At 46.2% G+C, this 17,133-nt stretch overlaps 1 protein-coding gene across 1 annotated transcript in view; it reads right to left on the reverse strand.

The window, feature by feature from the left end:
- NECAB2 (N-terminal EF-hand calcium binding protein 2) overlaps window positions 1-17,133 on the reverse strand; it is an 85,782-nt gene that overhangs the window by 22,365 nt on the left and 46,284 nt on the right. The window contains exon 4 of the mRNA XM_074158103.1: window positions 1,200-1,225. Within this exon, the coding sequence (XP_074014204.1) occupies window positions 1,200-1,225 (26 nt within the window). The remainder of the gene's footprint in view (window positions 1-1,199; window positions 1,226-17,133) is intronic.

A 17,133-nucleotide genomic window follows, 5' to 3' on the forward strand; every position in this document is an offset into this window, starting at 1 on the left:
ACTAATGCTTAGAAGAATAGCAAGCAAATAAGAAATTGCAGACAAGGACAGGTATTCAGCAGATAAGTGATCTAGGCAGGCTCTCACACTGATCAATCACCTCCAACAGGAGGCTGGAGGAGGTTATCTCCCTCCTCTCCTGGTAGCGTCATCCCCAGGAGAGGCAGTGAGGTGGGATCATGCTGGGTAACAGCTGTGTGATTTTCTGATTTTATCAGACTGATGGAGAAAGTAGGGTGGGGTCAAGCAACGACGTTACTATGCCCGTATTTCCTAGCAAAGGTGAAAGTACAAGATCTGGGGTTTTGGTTTCTTGGGTCATCTGGCAAGGAGACCTAATGCAATAAGGAAGGAGTGACGGGAACAAGCTTATCAGCAAACCAAAAAGATTTAATGAAAGGCTTAGTTTCTTTATATGTATAATTATATATTCTTCTATTTATATATAAGTGATGAAGGTAAATGGCCACCTGCAGAGGTGGCTTTAGATGTTCTTCTGTATCCTAGCACAGGAGGGGAGGAGAGGAGATGGATGAGCCCTCTGGAAGGCCACACACCTCTGCCTCCCCATCTCCTCCCAAAGAGCTGGGACACAGTAAACATTTCCCAATGCCAAGTGTCCATGGAAAAATATACCTGAGTAAGCAGCAGGAACCCTCTGCCACGAGTCAGCTCCCATGGAAGCGAAGCCCTTCAGAAATCCCACCAGGAAATATTCCCTTTCTGTTCAAGGTGTGGGACGAAACACTATCAGAGATTTTCTTTTCAGCCTTTAATTTTTGCGAGCCATGGGAGGTGCAGCAGAGGTGCTGCACTCCTTAGGCATCCTGCTGGGACACACGGAGGTTTGCCTAAGGAGAACACGTTATGGGTATTGAAGGGATACTGGTTTATTGAACTTCAGAGTGGAGCTGGAAGCCATGACATTGCCAGAAATTAAACTCCAGCTCATTGTTGAACAGGAGCCAAGTGCTCCACTCAGCTCTGACCCCGTTTGTGTTGCAAGAAAATGAAGAAAACTTCTGCCAATTTTCCTGTGGAATAAGGGGTGAAGCAGCAGAAGTGCTGAGACACACACACTCCACCCCAGCTCTGCAGCCCCCACAGCACCACCAGCTTTGTAACAGGTTTCATGCATCCTTCAAAAGTCCACATGCACATAGCCATTGCTTTTGCCCCAAGGGAGTGACCACACTCACCGCACAGCTCCTTGGTATCCACGTTGCTGGAAGAGAGGGAGGAAGAGGCAGGGGAGGAAGCAGGAAAAAAAAAAAAAAAGAGAGAGAAAAAAGATTTTAATGTAAAGGACAAAGGATACAGTTCAGATTTCTGCAGGTTTAACCCCAGATACCCACCTGAAATGTCACCCACCCCTCGGCATCCCCAGTAGGTGGGGACAGCCTAAGGAGAAGGCAATGGTTGGTGCCACTCAGAGCATCCTCACACCTCTGCATCTTCAGCATCTGTGCAGTCAGGATGGGTTCACACATTATTTTGGACAACCCCTGGGGGGGAAAAGGGGCCCTGTGCCTATGGAGGACTCTGTACCCATGCAGCACAGCAACTCCCCTGCCTTCCTCCCAAATATCCACCCTGGCAACATCCCGATGAGGTCCCCAGTGTGGCACCGGAACCTGTTTGTTCCCATTTGCTTGGAATAAAAATGGGCACAATTAACTTATCTAGATGGGTCAACATTCCTGGATTCTACCCTTGCAAAGAGTCCACATGGAGTTCCAGTTCCTGCCTGGGACTCGCACAATTATTTCTTTATACATGAACATTTAGTTTACCTAATGACAACTCAATAGCCAGCCTGCTCGGGAAATCAAGATTGCTGCTTATCTCTTTGTGCCTCGGATTCCCACACAATTATTAGTGCTGTTCAATCACTGGAAAGATCTCTTAATAGAATTATATTTTATCAATCCATTTATGTCTTGGAAAGCTATTTCTTTAACTAAACTCATCCCTGCTCTGGCTGACCTGCCAACATAAGTGGATTAGGGAAAGAGATGTTTTCAATACCGCTTTCAGCAGCAGCCTCTCACAGTCCTGCCCTGAATCCCAAAATTCTCCCAACCGCTCACTCGTGCCGTGACCAACAGGGATGCTCCCAGCTCTGGGCTCTTCCTTCCCTCCGTGACCTGAAGCTTTTGCTCACTGCTGGCCCTCTCTTGGGATGAGACATCCTTCTGAAGGGACGATACATGGTAGAAAAGCCTTAATTTGGGTTTGCTCTTCACTACCAAGGCCATGCTGAACTCTCATTGAGGACTCACAACATGAAGCGTGGTGCCTTTGCAGCAAGCTGAAGTACCCTGGAACATCTCATCTCTGCTGAAATTTTTTGCCACCCTCTGCAGCAGACCCAGGCCCCGTGCAAGCAGAGCAGCCTCACTGGGCTGTGGGTGCCAGCAGGACGGGGCACAGGCTGCATTTCCCACTCCAATAGCATTATCAAGAGCGCTTCTGCTTTAACAGGGACACTAACATAGGAGATTTTTTTTCTTTCTCTTTAGGCTCTGTCTGAGAAGATGCAAGTTCCTGCAGTTCGAGGACCCTGCTGGCCCCTCACTAGATGCATTTCATCCCCAAGGCGCGTTAGCCAGATGCATTCCAGCTAACCAGAAACACACGTGTGCGCTGGTGATAGCTGGGGAGGAAATTCCCCAAATTCACAGTGCCACCCGTACCCAGGTTCTCCCCAAAAGCAGAGCCCCCAGTGACAGTACTGGGGACACCTTCACCACCACTCCTGAGCTGTGTGACCTGCCGGGCGCTGGAGGCAAACACGAACATCTTGATCCCATGAGATGCTGGCTGACAGAAAAGTGCTACCCAACCCATCTCATGCTGTAAAAGCACAAGTTACTGAATCACACACCCTTTTGGGTAAGTCATGTCTGTCACAGTATAAAAAAAAAAGTCATCTCTCATCTCAGACACCTTCATGGTGCAGGACACACAGCGTGGAAGCTGCTGGCACAAGCTTCAGCCAGAGGTGCAGGCAGCAGACGCTTCTGTGCAAAATGAGCTTTTGCAGTACTTTATCTTAATTCCCTTGGAGATTTATGATCTTTCTCAAACCCTGGAATTACTTCAGTGAATGCTACAAAACCCCCTGGGGATGCTGCAAGCTCAGTTTCCCTGACTTGATGTTCTCATGCCCAAATTCACTGAATATGCAGATCCGAAACGCTACCCAAAAGAGCTGACTCCTGACCAAACAGTCCACAGCGCTTTGGCAGCGTGTGATTGCTAACACAGGGCCTCAGCAATTCACCGGCAGAGAAAATTCAGGTAGGGGAAGAAACACAGGAGATGCATTTCCAACACCAGCAAAGCCCCACACCCACCTGAGGACCACGAGTGGTCTTTCAACAAAGCTCTCATGGACTGGTTAGTAAACGCCAGCTCAGAGCCCGGGAAGTCAACCGATACTCTCAGGCACAGGCGTAGTTTTTACATTAGCATCACCCACAAAGTCTTTAAATAATACTTTTCAGAAGCCAGTTAGTGTTTATAAACACCTCCTGAAGTGGTTATGGGTTTGCAGCTAGGGCACGTTACTGAGAAAAAAAATCAATTATTGTATTCCATGTGGTTTTTGCATTGTAATAATTGACTTGCTGCTGCCAAAAGTGGTCTTTTATTTCCCCCATCCTGCCATCACATTATTTAACTTAATTGTGCTTGAATGTCAACTTGGCTGAGAAACTGCTTTTAATTTTAAGCCATCTTGCATTAAGAATAAACCTAATCCAAGAAATTACTGAAGTCATGAGTGGACTTTTAATAAAAAATATGATAATGTTCAGATGAAAATTTATAAGGAGAAATCAACGGGTACTCAAGCACGACCCATGGCATTTCCTGGGATGTTTCCATCCCACAGGAGTGTGTCCATCAGGAATATTGCAGCCATGTCTCCATCAGTGTTATGGGGCTTTTATTGCCCAAATGGTGTGGGTTATGCCAGTAGGTTTTTTTTTTTATGCTGAAAGTATTCAGGATCTGGGTTTTAAGCTTCGGCTCCCCACAAATACCCTGGGCATCCCTAACCCTTCACCCCAGCGCTGCCCTTCAGCGGAGATTGTTGGAGTGGTTGCGTATCACGAAGCCCTTCAACATGAAAACATTTAGGCAAGCATTAGCTACCAATTTTTTTTTAAGCTACCAGATAGTCAACATGCCTGTAAGCCACAATAAATGAAATAGAAAAATAGGAACAAGTTATTCTGATTTTTTCAGAAAAAAAGAAAAAAATCTTTCAGCTACCAGAGCACTTGGCTGTGAATTAGCTTTTAATGTTAAGCATTTTTACATTAATAGTGTGACTAATTAAAGAACTTATTGAAGCCATAATCCAACTAACTAAGCAGAATATAATAATGTTCAAATGAAACTTTAAATGAAGGAAACATTAAAGACTTCTGTGTTACACAAGTTTTTTTCTGCAAAATAGAGGCCACATCTATCTGATCTCTTTCCAAAACAAGGGTTTTTCTTTCAAAGTAAAAAAAAAAAAAAAATCAAGAAAATCCAAGTCTTTTTGGTTTCAGGCCTTTTTCTCTGCTTTCCAACCAATGAAGCTGTAACGTGCAGCAGCACAAGCTTGCATCCCCAGTTTTGCTGGGGATGTGCACCCTGGGAGATTACTTTCCAAGGCAAAGATATACTTTGGAGATCCTCCATTTGCCTCTTGGGACCTAATTCCTCTGACAGAAATACGAGCCAAACATGAGAGCTCAGCTTTCAACCTAGAGCATCTTCTGAAAAATCAGTCCAAGCTATAAACTAATTTGGCCACAGAAAGGACTGTTTATTGCTCACCACCCACCACCATTTAAATACACTGGGATAATTTGACCAGATAAACGTATTGGCAATAGGGAAATAGTTGGTTCACATTCAACTATTTCAAGGAAAAAGAAAAGTCCTCAAAGTGTGATACTCCTCCCTCATATGTGGGAGTTTAAAGAGCAACAACCATGCTGTGAGAGCACCTCCTCAGCGGGCTTAATTAAGTGAATTTTCCCATAGGGTAATTACTGCTGCACAACCAGCAAGAGGAGGAGGCTTCCCAGAGCATTCGCTGTGCCTCCTGCATACTCCAGAGAGAAATACATTTCTCCCCCCAAAATCCCACCCAATGTGAAAATGCACCTGAGCAAATGAGGATCCCTGGGAAGTCACCTCTTTGCCTAATCACATCCCTGATTGCAGATTATCCCAGGGATGGGCTTCTATAAGAGTTGTACTGTCTTTCTGCTGCTTTTTCATCGATTCAAAGCAGTTTTAAGCTGTTTTTCTTCTCTACCTGCTTTTCTTGAAACACGTTGCCATTTTTCAGACTTTCTCCCAGGGAAAGGTGGGGTGGTAACACCAGACAGAGGGCACAGTGCAGCTGGGGGTCCAACAGCCCAGGGACTGTGAGCTCAAGACGAGCATCCTGGCAGCCAGATCTCTGGGTGGGTGCCAGTCCCCCATGAAACCTCCAGGTCTCAGGTCAGAAGATCCAGCTACATCGATCCAGATCAGCCCAACACTTTGTTTAAACAAATCAGCCTTTTCCAGCAGGAAAAAAAAAAAGAAAGATATTTCTGGAAATTCCCCACCATGATTATTTGCTTTAGTTCTTCATAAGCAAGCCCAGTGCAGCGTAGCACTGGAAGGGATTACCCAGAGAGCATTCCAGGAGGTCTTCAGGACTCAGCATGGCAAAAGCAGGGCTGTCCTGGTCCAGTGCTGGTGATGGTCCCAATACTAGGGACTAGAGCCCTGCAGAGGTCCCTTCCAACCAAAACAGCCTTGTGTCTACCATCCAGCATCTCTCCCTCTCTTTCCCAGCATCTCCCTGTCTCCCTAAGGCAAGGCTGATGGTCTCTGACTTGCTGCTTTTAAGACGTTTCTCCAGGCTTCTCTTCAATTGTAGAAAGAAGCAGAAAAGTTATCTCAGAATGGAAAAGATAATGTGGAGGAGCGGAGCGTGAAATTCCCTTCCTGGGTTCCAGCTCAGCCAAGGGAATATGTCCCAGGCTCTCCCAATGGGTGGCACAATCAAAAACATAATGGGAATGCAGAAGTTGCAAATACATCAAAGTCTCATCTTCACAGTGTATTTCTCACACAAATAGCTGCCTGGATGTGCTGCTCAAATGCCACTCAACACCTGATCAGCTTCAGCTGAAGATAATAACTCTTTTTATTTGAGCAGATGAAAGGTTTGCATCAGCAGCCACACAGCTTAGTTGCTTCAGCAGCACAGAAAATGGAGGTTTTTCTGAAATCACATTCTACTTTTATTTCCATCTTCAATTCACAGCTTTGGGTTTGCTACAAGGCTTCAAATGAGCATGGAAACAAATTATCCTCTAGCGCTAGCCACCTGCAAAACTCATTTTCATTTAGGAAAGACTAAAAAACATGTGCAGCTGGAAAGTATTATTATATCTGATGATACGCGTTCTAGTCCCAGCAGCAACAGCGCTGTGTTATCTCAGCACCTCAGAAGTGGAAAATGTACATCTAGATGCCTACTAAAGGGTCACAGATGATCACTCTTGATCATTAGTTTCTGAACTCAAAGAAACATTTTTACACAAATCCCAGAGTGAGAGAAATTATTCCAGGCAGAGCATGAGAAATACCAAATACTGGATGTCAGCCAGGAGCTGAATAACTTTAATTCTAAAGAACTAAGCAACTTTCCAAGCTCTTCATCATACTCTTCTGGAGAATCCTGCTAAATCCTTCCCAAGACCTACCCAAATACCTCCTTCACCTGCCCACTCGCTTTACAGCAAAAACCACACCGCTCTTATGGTACGAAGTAAAAAAAGGACTTCCAAAATCTGAGCTGCCACATGCATAAACCATATGCCAAGGCTGTCCACAACCAGATGTGCATCCAGCCAGCTTCGAATGACACAGGCAGACAAGTATTCATAACATATGTCAGTTTTGGCTTTAATTTCTGCCATGGCAAACTGGCAGTCAGGACTCTGGTGCCCACCTGGCTCTTACTTTAAAGGATGGTCTGTATCTCCTGCCAAATGTCCCTGATTCCTGCATAAAATAAATTTAAAATGTATTTTGTGGTGCGTTTCAGCAGGAATAATTCAAAGGTGCATATACTGGCATGAGCACGCTTGTCCCGCACACGATTCAGTACAACCAATAAACAGAGTGAGCAGCGAGACTTAAAGAACCCAGCAGGTATTTTTCCTTCAGCTCTGCTTTTTCCAGCAGGGCAGGGAGTAGCACCTCTTTAAATGCCCAGAGTGGATGGAAGAGAGCCCATTTGCACAAGCTCATACAGGGTTCATCATTCACTCCAGACAGAGGTTTCTCCCAAAATCCATATTGCCTGAAATAGAGTCCGCATGGATTGCCACGTAACTAGGACACTGAGCACAATGATTTAGATTAAAACACCTACAGGGAAGAGCTCCCACGGGGCCTCCTGAAAGGGAGAGAAATGCTGCCTTCTCCAAAACAAAACTAATAACTTTATTCTTGCCTTGGCACGTGCTCCATCATCGAGCCTTGGGGACCGTAGTAAGGGGGGCTGAAAGCCCCAGCAGTGAATCATGACTTTTCTCCAAAGTGCTGGCAACACAGGGAAGAAAAAATAGGGATAAAGAATTGCCCAGAAACAGAGAGAAGTGAAAGGAGAAATTTGCATCAAGTTTTCACATATAGATTTTGCATTACAAAGAGCCTATCACCCACGGTGCGTGATTTGGGATTATAACAGATTCTAGGTACCACGGGAGACAATCTCTTCCTTCCTACTTGCCCTTGCTATCAGCAGGACTTTTGTTCACCAGTTTGAAGGCTGAAGTCCAGCGTTCCCAAGGATGTTTTGCCCACTTAAACCCAAGGTGCAGGTCCTTCTTGCTCCTTGCACAGCTTTCCTCAGGATTTGGTCAGATGATGATCAAGATAGGGGCAATTTTGCTTCTTTTCCACACTGCACGGCCACTGTGGCTAATGCTGCTCAGCAAGACAGCGGGGCTGCACTGCAAACTTCTATTCAGACCCACTGAATATTAGTAGTTTAATATTAGTATTTTCTTATGGCTTTCTCTGTGGCTCCTCGCCTTGATAAGCCATCTGCACTCTCATTAATGCAGACACTGCCCAGATCCAATTTTCAAGCCCTAAAACCATATGCTTTGGAAACGTTAGTGCACCAAGTTGTGCACTGGGGCAGCAGAGTGCTCGTTACAAGCTGGCAATCTGGAAAAACACTGATTTTTCAAGGTAAACTGAACTGACCTTCAATACAAACAAGCAGAGTAAATCCAGCAGGCTCAGGATAAAACACACTCCTTCACTCATTCTGCTCCAAGGCTGCTCCCTCCCTACACAAGGAGTCCCTGTGAAGTTGCTGCAGTGTCACACAGGGAGGAGAGGACAGACCTGTTCTGCCTGCAGAAACACAGAGAGAAACCAGGAGGTCCTGGTTCCCTCCTGAGCGCTCAGCCCCTGCTGAGTAGGGCTCTCCATGACCAAACTGGACAAAAAGCATCTCACATCCCCACATCTGGAGTTTCAGCATCACAAAAGCCTCCTTTAGGTGACCATCCAGCATGATGGAAAAGATCAGAAGACCTTCACTCCTTTTTCCACCTCCTCCCCAATGTGGAAGCCCCTGGCACGCCCATGAGTATGGCTGGGGGCTCTCCTGGGGACAGTCTCACCCTCAGCAAAGTGCCACATCACCTTGTGGCCACCACACAGGCCAGGGTGTAGGGTTCGCAGGCAGACCTGCTCACTGGCATCCTTCCCACCATGCCAGAAGATAATGAGTTCAGCCTGGAGCAGCTTTCATACCTTCATAGTAAGGCGTGTGCCTTGTGAAGGTTATTCCAGCTCTGATTGCAAAGGAGAAGAAGGAAAAAAAAAAAGAAGTCTGGTTAGCACTGAACACTAACTACTAATTGATCCATCATGACACTGAATCCCACAGGTGGGCAGCACACTTTGGGGAGCAACAGGTCCAAAAGAGCCTGGACATTCTCCAAAAAGCCTGCGATACCTGAATGCAGATGTCCTGCCTGGCAGCGTGGTGCAGAAAGGCGGTTGCCATAGCACTCGGCCTGGGTGGTATAATTAGGAATGTGACAGGAAGATGTCTCTTCTCTGGCCAATGGCCTGCAAAGCAATTGCATTTTCCTTGTAGCAGTAATAAACCTCATAATTACGATGCGAAGAGGCTATTAAACTTGCTAAACAGAATCACCGAAGTCCAAAACCATCAAACCCAAGTTATGAATGAAGCAGTCGAAGGGATCTCCATCCCCTGTGACCCCATCTCAGCCTCTGGTCTCCCATGAGACTCATCCCCACCTCTCCTAGCACAGCCCCTTACCTCAGCCATGGTTTCACACTCATCACTGTCCTTGAGCAAAGGCTTTTGGTGTGGATTTTTCTAGGCTTGAAAAAGGGAAAACTCTTCTACATGCTTTCCAGAGGCTCTCAGGAGTGACCCCACCAGCCCCCATGGGCCACATACCCCGTTCCCCTCCCCATGGCCATGGGCCGTGCACAAGGTGTAGGTGCAGCGAGCACAAGGCCGTACACACACACGGGGGATCAGTTTGCCCATAACACCTACTAACAGCAATGTTCCTGCTGTTCCTCGTGAAGCTGATAAAACCAATGTGGGCACCTTGTGAGGATGGGGAGGACTAAACACACCTCCATTCATAATACGCTTTTTCAGCGGCACAGCGCTCAGATTTCCTTTTCCTTTCAGGGAATCAATATTCACCATAGAGACCGTTACAACATAAGACGTTATTTGCTTAGTTTTGCATTTTTAACGACTCTCATCTGCTGCTTTATTTCAAGGCCAGTTCAGTTCCTCACTCCCTTGCCATCCTGATTTATTCTGCAGTCATAGACATTCATGAAGGACCAGGTCTGCCCTGTGCAAGCCTCCGTGCAACCTGATTTCCTACCTACAGCTGCAAGTCCGGGTCAGAAATAGCACGGTGAAGACCCCAATCGCTTCTCCCACATCCCCAGAAAGTCCCAAGCTGCAAACCATCCCGAGGCAGACCAGATGCTTTATTTCATCAGTGGTCTCATGACAACCAAAATAACATTTTCTATGCGGTGAAGTATTTGACAGAACAAAACACGCAGCTCTGATCATCAAGGGCACCAAGAAAAGTGACTGAATATGGATAAAAATGAAACCAAATGTTCTAGATGCTCTTGGAAAACACACTCAAAGCTCTCATTAGTTAAAAGAGAAATAAATGTCACTTTAAAAAAAGGCAGGGGCAATAAACTGGCATCTGCAGAGTACCAGACATTTGTTTGTTCATTCATCACCAACTGCAATATGGCATTTCAGGCTGTCAGCTGGCGCTAGACCGTTCTGCTTTGTCACACAGCTCCGGAGCTGGGGTCTGCATACCGCCGGCAAGCCAGGCTCAGCATCGCTGCGGCTCTGCCCTCCCTGCCCTATCACTTCTATAAATTAACATCAAAAATGCAGCAATTTTCCACAAAGTGCCGATCATGAATCCAAATCCCCAGACTCCATGGAGTGCAGGAGGAGCCCAAGGCAGAGATATCCCAAGGCCGCTCTCTCTGCCTGCCCTCTGCAAAGCACTTCAGGCTCAGTCTTCTGACACCACCACAGCCTTCTGCAATTCAGTTGTGGGCAAGGGTTATTTTGCCCTCTGCATATCTCATTGGGCCACACATGTTAAAAGCAAAAATTGGTGGGGGTGTTTCTGCCCACAGAAGAAAGTTTTGGGTGATAAAGGCTCCTCTGCATCTCTCTCTGTACCTTGTAAGACCATTTCACAGTCTATTAAAAATAATCATCATCTCTCTCTGCTTTGTCAGAGGCAGCCAGAACCTCAAACCACTCACTTACAAAAGACAAATGTCTCCAAAAGCTCATAAAAACTCTAAACAAGATGACAACACAATAAAATGCCTGTTTACAGTGCAATTGATGTCCTGAAAAATATATCAATGCAGGATGCTGATTTACTAAGCTTAATCTAACAGTTGGTTTCTAAGAACAGTCATCACTTTAAATAAAACAGACATTTAGTACAGTACTAAACATTTCCAAGTCTCTGCATGTGCCAAATCCCTAATAAATTGCATCTAAGCCCTTAACCTTTTTTTTTTTTTTGGATGGATGACTTGATCTTGAAAATATCGCATCAAAGAAAAGAGGAGGCAGGTTTAATTTCAGCCCAGGAGTAATTTAGCTGCTAGGAGGGATGGCACTTCCAAATTTATTGAGTTGCCAATTATTATAGACACACTTGGGTCCAGTGTGTATATACACTGGGTTATATCAGCTCTCATTCGATTTATCCCCAGGCAGAGCCAGGAAAAACCGGGACTTTAACCCTCGGAAGGAGGGGCGGTACACACCACGCTCAGCACAGAGGCAGCATGGGCCACCCCTTTGCTCTCAGAGTATTTCCACCAGCACCGCTTTGGAAACACAGCATGATTTTTTGACATATTTCCATCATGTTGCATTGAGATAACTGATTATTTAATTTTGGCACCCTGGTCCCATGCAGAGCCAGTATTTTCAGCCTGCGCCCTGCACCACAGCCTGCTTTAAACTGAGCTCTTTGTCTCACATATGCCTTTCATGAACAGTAAGCACAGCAATTGCGTCTGAGTTAACGATGCATCAATTTTGCTGTCAGGCTTGTGCAAATTGATCAGCCTCAAGACAGACTTTTAAATACCAGCCACTTGTGATGCATTTGGACCACTCTGTAATGTCAACTCTATTACTGGGATAGTTACTGTAACTATTCTGGTCTATTCTAAGAGGGATGGCCTGTTGGGGGGGAAATAATAAAAAATAAAACCAGGAAGGAAAAGAGTATTTTCAATCTATGACGCTCATTTAAGAAATCACGAGGTAGCCCTCCTGCCATGGAGTGCTCGATAAAGTGCTTTAAAAAACAAACAGAAAGTTGTCCAGATGAGCTCACATCCACCACTCAGCCTTTGTCCCCACGAGTGTTTTCCCACTCTGGCCAGTTCAATAATATTTTCCCAGCCGCTCTGTTAAAAGCCAACAACATCCACAAGCATGTTAAAGCCTAATCCGCATTCAGCTAGGACTACTTCATTGCAGTGGCAATCTGAGCAGACAACAGATCGCATTTATGCAGCACCTCTTCTTCTCCAAGTTGTGATGCTGGAGGGGCTCAGGTCATTTCCCCACCAAACACCAGCCACAGGGAACTTCAGAGCACTTGCAAAGCCAGTGCTGCTCTTTGATGCCCACCATGCCAGGGTGGCAACGATAAACCAATTATAAATGCAATAATAAACCATTTATAAAGGCAGAAAAGATTTATGCATTCATAACAGGGACTGGAAATCACTGCCTGGATTTCAGAGTGGTACCGTGCTGGACCCTGCAGGACTGAGCTACCTGCTGCTGACCTGGACCTCCCAAGGTAAGAAAGCCAAGGGACAGCATGATTTTTCACCTTCACAGGAGCAGGTTAGTGGTACTGTGACTTGCAGCACATACTTCAGCTGGTTTTTCACAAACTTCCCTCCACTTCTTGGTCATAGAATTACAGAATGGTTTAGGTTGGAAGGGATGTTAAAGATCATCCAGTTCCAGCCCCTGCCCTGGGCAGGGACACCTCCCACCAGACCAGGTTGCTCAAAGCCCCCTCCAACCTGGCCTTGAACCCCTCCAGGGATGGGGCATCCACAGCTTCTCTGGTCCTCCTGTTTCCTTCAAAAAAAGTAACCACTTATGCATGTTTTAAACCCCTTGTTATTTCTTTTAGCTCAATTTTCAAAGCAAACCATTAAAACAATTAAATACTCCTTCCTTTTTTTTGGGAGGAGTGGATCTCTCAGGCCTTTTTGCACAACCTGCCAACAGTACAAGTCAGTCAGAAATGGCCTTTTTTGATGAACAAATGCTTAACATTTTGCCTATTTCTACTTGATACAGAAGCCTGGACTAATCTGATTTATATTTGTAATCTCTGTAATATTGAGCTGCAAAAGAGACAGGGTAAAACTAATTGTTCGGATCTCAGCTGAATGATTTGCTAATTGCCAGAAGCAAATGGTAAGATATTGAGAGCATGAGTTAAAATTAAATCACCTTCCTCCTCCTTTTAGATTTCGCAGGTATCTTGGTTATCACCAAAGTTGTATGTAGGAGGGGAAGATATCAGAGCAACGAACGTGCAGGTTTGGATACATGACACACAACTGGCAGGAAACTAGTAAAAGAATAGTAAAGCAAGAAATCCCTGTACTCTGCTGCCTGTATGTTCCCAGTATCTTTGTTTCTCATGTATTCTCTTCTCCTGCCACTGAAAAATGACTTGGAAAAACCTCTCCCCAAACTCAGTCCTAAGGCAGATGGCTTGCTCTGCCTATGAAGCAGCAGCTGAACACATCTGCTGCTTTACTGTGGTGCCCTATGCATGCTTATTCAGAAAAAAAAACCCACAGGGATAAATTTGTAAGACTGGAGCTTAAACCAAAACGCTATGATCTCTTTGAATGCCTACATGACTCGAACACAAGCAGCTGATTAGGCTTAAATATCCTAGTCACTTTTATGGTTTTAATGCAAGATCTCGGTATCTTTCCATTCCCAAGAAAAGAAAACCTCTGATGCAGAACAGCCCAGCACAGTCCAAAAAACCAAGCTGCTGAGCTCCAGTCCCAGCTAGAAAGCCCTTTGGTGTGACGCTTCTCCATCCTGTTTGCGCAGACAAACCCTGTTCCACACCCTCCACAGCCAACACCAGCCCGCTGCTCTCAGCTCAAATCTGCCTTGCTGCTGGTATTGAACAGGCTCCCTCCAGGGACCCTGTCAAGAAGCTGCCCAGGAAAACACCTGGGAAATACGACTAGAAATAGAAAAATGTTCTCAAGTGTTTGTTCAAATGAGTCTCTGTGCAGTTTTTCCAGCTTTTTGTTTCTCCCAATGACCTTTCCAGCGAGTTGTTTGTTTTAAAAGCCCCTTTTCTTCAGTGAGCCTGCAATGTCCTGTAGATCTATCAGCATGCAGCTGCTAAGCACCAGCTTTGGCACCAAGTATTTCTTCACTTAAATCAAAAGTAGAGCAGAGTATAGCATAAGTGACGTGTCGGCACAGAGAAGAATAAGCTAGGACTCAAAAAACATCTTCCACATAAACAGAAAGAACAAAATCCACCAAATGCCCACACTCTCAAGAGCCAGAAATAAGAGCCAGACATATAATTTTTGTGCAATCACTTTGTCCCTTTCAGAAGAGACGAGAACTGTCTCTTGAATCAGTTAATCAAAATCTCAGCTGATTATGCCATCCGTAGTTTGTTTCCCAGAGAGCTAATTGAGAACATTCAATATTCAAAAATTAAGTTGGTCTCAACGGACGCATCCATCTCCATAGCGTGGTCTTTGGGATCCCAGAAGAATCCAGCACTCAATTGAATCAGGTTTGCAAATAGCCAAGATGAGGGGGATGGGGGAGGAAGGAAAAAAATAATCATAATCATTATTGTTCCTTGCCCAAGAAGTGGAAGTACTTTCTTTTCAAATTTGAGAGGGCTGGACTACAGAAACCTGGAAAAAAACCATGGGCAGCAGAGCACTGCTGCTAAAATCTCCATGCCCACATCTATCAGATGGAGTCTCCTCCATCACCAAAGGACTCCAGACCTGATGTAGGTTGTGGGAAGGTAAAGCATCTCAGAGGGTATGCCTGGGGGGACTGTGGTATCCAAGCAAAGTGGTAACAACAGACCTTTTCCACCAGAGGAAAATAATCACTGGAGCAGAAGGACAGCAGGCAAAGGTACTGAAGGTGTCCAGGTCTGGAGCAGGGTTGTGTACTGGAAAGAGGGTGTTGAGAAACCCCATGTTCAGTTGTGATGATGTGAACCTCTGTTTCTGCCCAGGTTATAAGCTGGAGCACAAGGTGCAGCTTCAGCTTGCACATATCGGGCTTCTTTGCAACCTGTCCATTGCTTGCTGTTCGCTTGGGAACAGACTTTGAACTCCTTGGCCACTGACCCCACCAGAATGCCGCATTGCTCTTAGACAAACATCATGAGTTTTCAGAGCTCAGAGTACCACTGAGCCAGGAAGCTGCAGGACTGCTACCAAGACATCTTCCTTTGGCTCCTCTCATGGGGAACAGCATCAGCCTGGACCCCCAGCTACACCAGCAGCACCTTGCCAGCATCTCCTCCCACTCTTTGAATCATAGAATCATAGACTCATAAAACAGTTAGAGTTGGAAGGGACCTTAAAGATCATCGAGTTCCAACCCCCCTGCCATGGACAGGGACACCTCCCACCAGACCAGGTTGCTCAAAGCCCCATCCAGCCTGGCCTTGAACCCCTCCAGGGATGGGGCATCCACAGCTTCCCTGGGCAACCTGTTCCAGTGTCTCACTGCCCTCACAGTAAAGCATTTCCTCCTAATATCTAATCTAAATCTCCCCTCTTCCAATTTAAAACCATTACCCCTTGTCCTGTCACTACATTTCCTGACAAAGAGTCCCCCTCCGGCTCTCCTGTAGGCTCCCTTCAGATATTGGAAGGCTGCTATGGATGCTGATCACCATTGTACAGCATCAAGCTGCATAGCCACAGGCACTGAGTCTTATGTATTTGCACAGGGTCTAATGTAAACAGATTTTACTCTCTGGGTATCGCTGCAATCAAGTAACAGAGAAACAAAATTCATCTGTGCAGGCATCAGCCCAATTTTGAGAGTTTCTGGCTCTGCAAATGCCCTGATGATGTTTGCAGAAGAGAAGAGCTGGGGGATGTTTCCTAGCTGAATTAGAGGAGGAAGAGGCCTTGGGGAGGCCAGGCAGGAGGAGCACATGCTGCCATGCTCCCTCCCTCTCCTAGCACCGATGCTCCACACGCCTCCGGCATGAAACACACACCACAACCAGCAACTCACAACTGCGGGAGGCAGCTTGCCCCTGCTCATATTCCTCATTAACGCTGACACAATCTTAACATCTTCTCCTGCACAATTAACTTGTCCCTCATTTGCTCTGCTTCCATCAACCTTAAGTAAGCAGCGCTCGCAGTGGGGCCCTGAGGAGCAGCTGTCCCGCTGGGCCAGCCCAGGGAGAGACCCATCTCATCAGCTTTGTCAGGCAGCAGGTCGCCCCCACCAACAACAGCTCTGCCTCGGATTGTGGCCATTTAAACACCTTGTGCAGGTCCAGGTACACCCAATCTGCCTGTGAAAGCTCCCACCCAAAGCTCCCACCCTGTCCACACCAGCATCTCAGGGCTCTCGAAACCCTGGAGCTGAATCTATCACTGGAAGCAGCATGTCTGGGCCAACACAGTGCTCTCTGGGCTTCCTGCTTCTCAGCAGGACTAATTAGCACAGGTAGAGAAGCTCATCATCATCGTTACCTGCTTCTGAGGTGGCCCTGCACAGCCATGTCTCCGTTAGCTCTGGGGCTCAACACACTTGGGCTGGTAGCTGCCCCCCCTGTACCCCACAGCCCTGCACCCCAAAGCAACCCCAAACTACTACGATTTATAATACAGCTCCCCGTGATATCTGGTCAGGGGAGGAAGGTGGCTCCTTGTTTCCAAGGAGGATGATGTTCAGTATCCAAAGGTTGACATTTTCCCATCCATCCCCCATCCCAGCACAGCCCTATGTAACCTCCATGAAGGGCAGGAGGCGACATGCTGCTGAAAAACCTGATCGTCTTCGGTTCTCCATTTGTCACAATCCTCCAGCAAAAGTGACGATCTGGGGAAGCTGTGAAGGGCTTCTAAGAAGAGATACTGCCTCTGCTACATGCACGCTCCAACCTTTTCTAGTGTTTGCCACTGGAGAGAAGAGCTCATTTAGAGAGGGAGGGGAAGGGGGAGAATAAAGCAATTAAAAGAAGAGCTTTAAGCCTAGCGAAGAGATAACAAATGACAGAGCAGCAGAATGCTAATGCCATGTTCTTGGCTCCTTGTGAATGGACCTGTACAGCTCGTTGGAGAGAAGTCCTGCTCCGGTGAGCAGATCTCTCCCTGAAGGATTGTCCTTTTCAGCTATGAAAAATGTACGAGATAGAAAAGGTATTTTTAAAATCCCCTGCCAGGACTAAATTA

This window comes from Numenius arquata, chromosome 13 (genome assembly GCF_964106895.1).
Source record: "Numenius arquata chromosome 13, bNumArq3.hap1.1, whole genome shotgun sequence".
Taxonomy (NCBI): Eukaryota; Metazoa; Chordata; class Aves; order Charadriiformes; family Scolopacidae; genus Numenius; species Numenius arquata.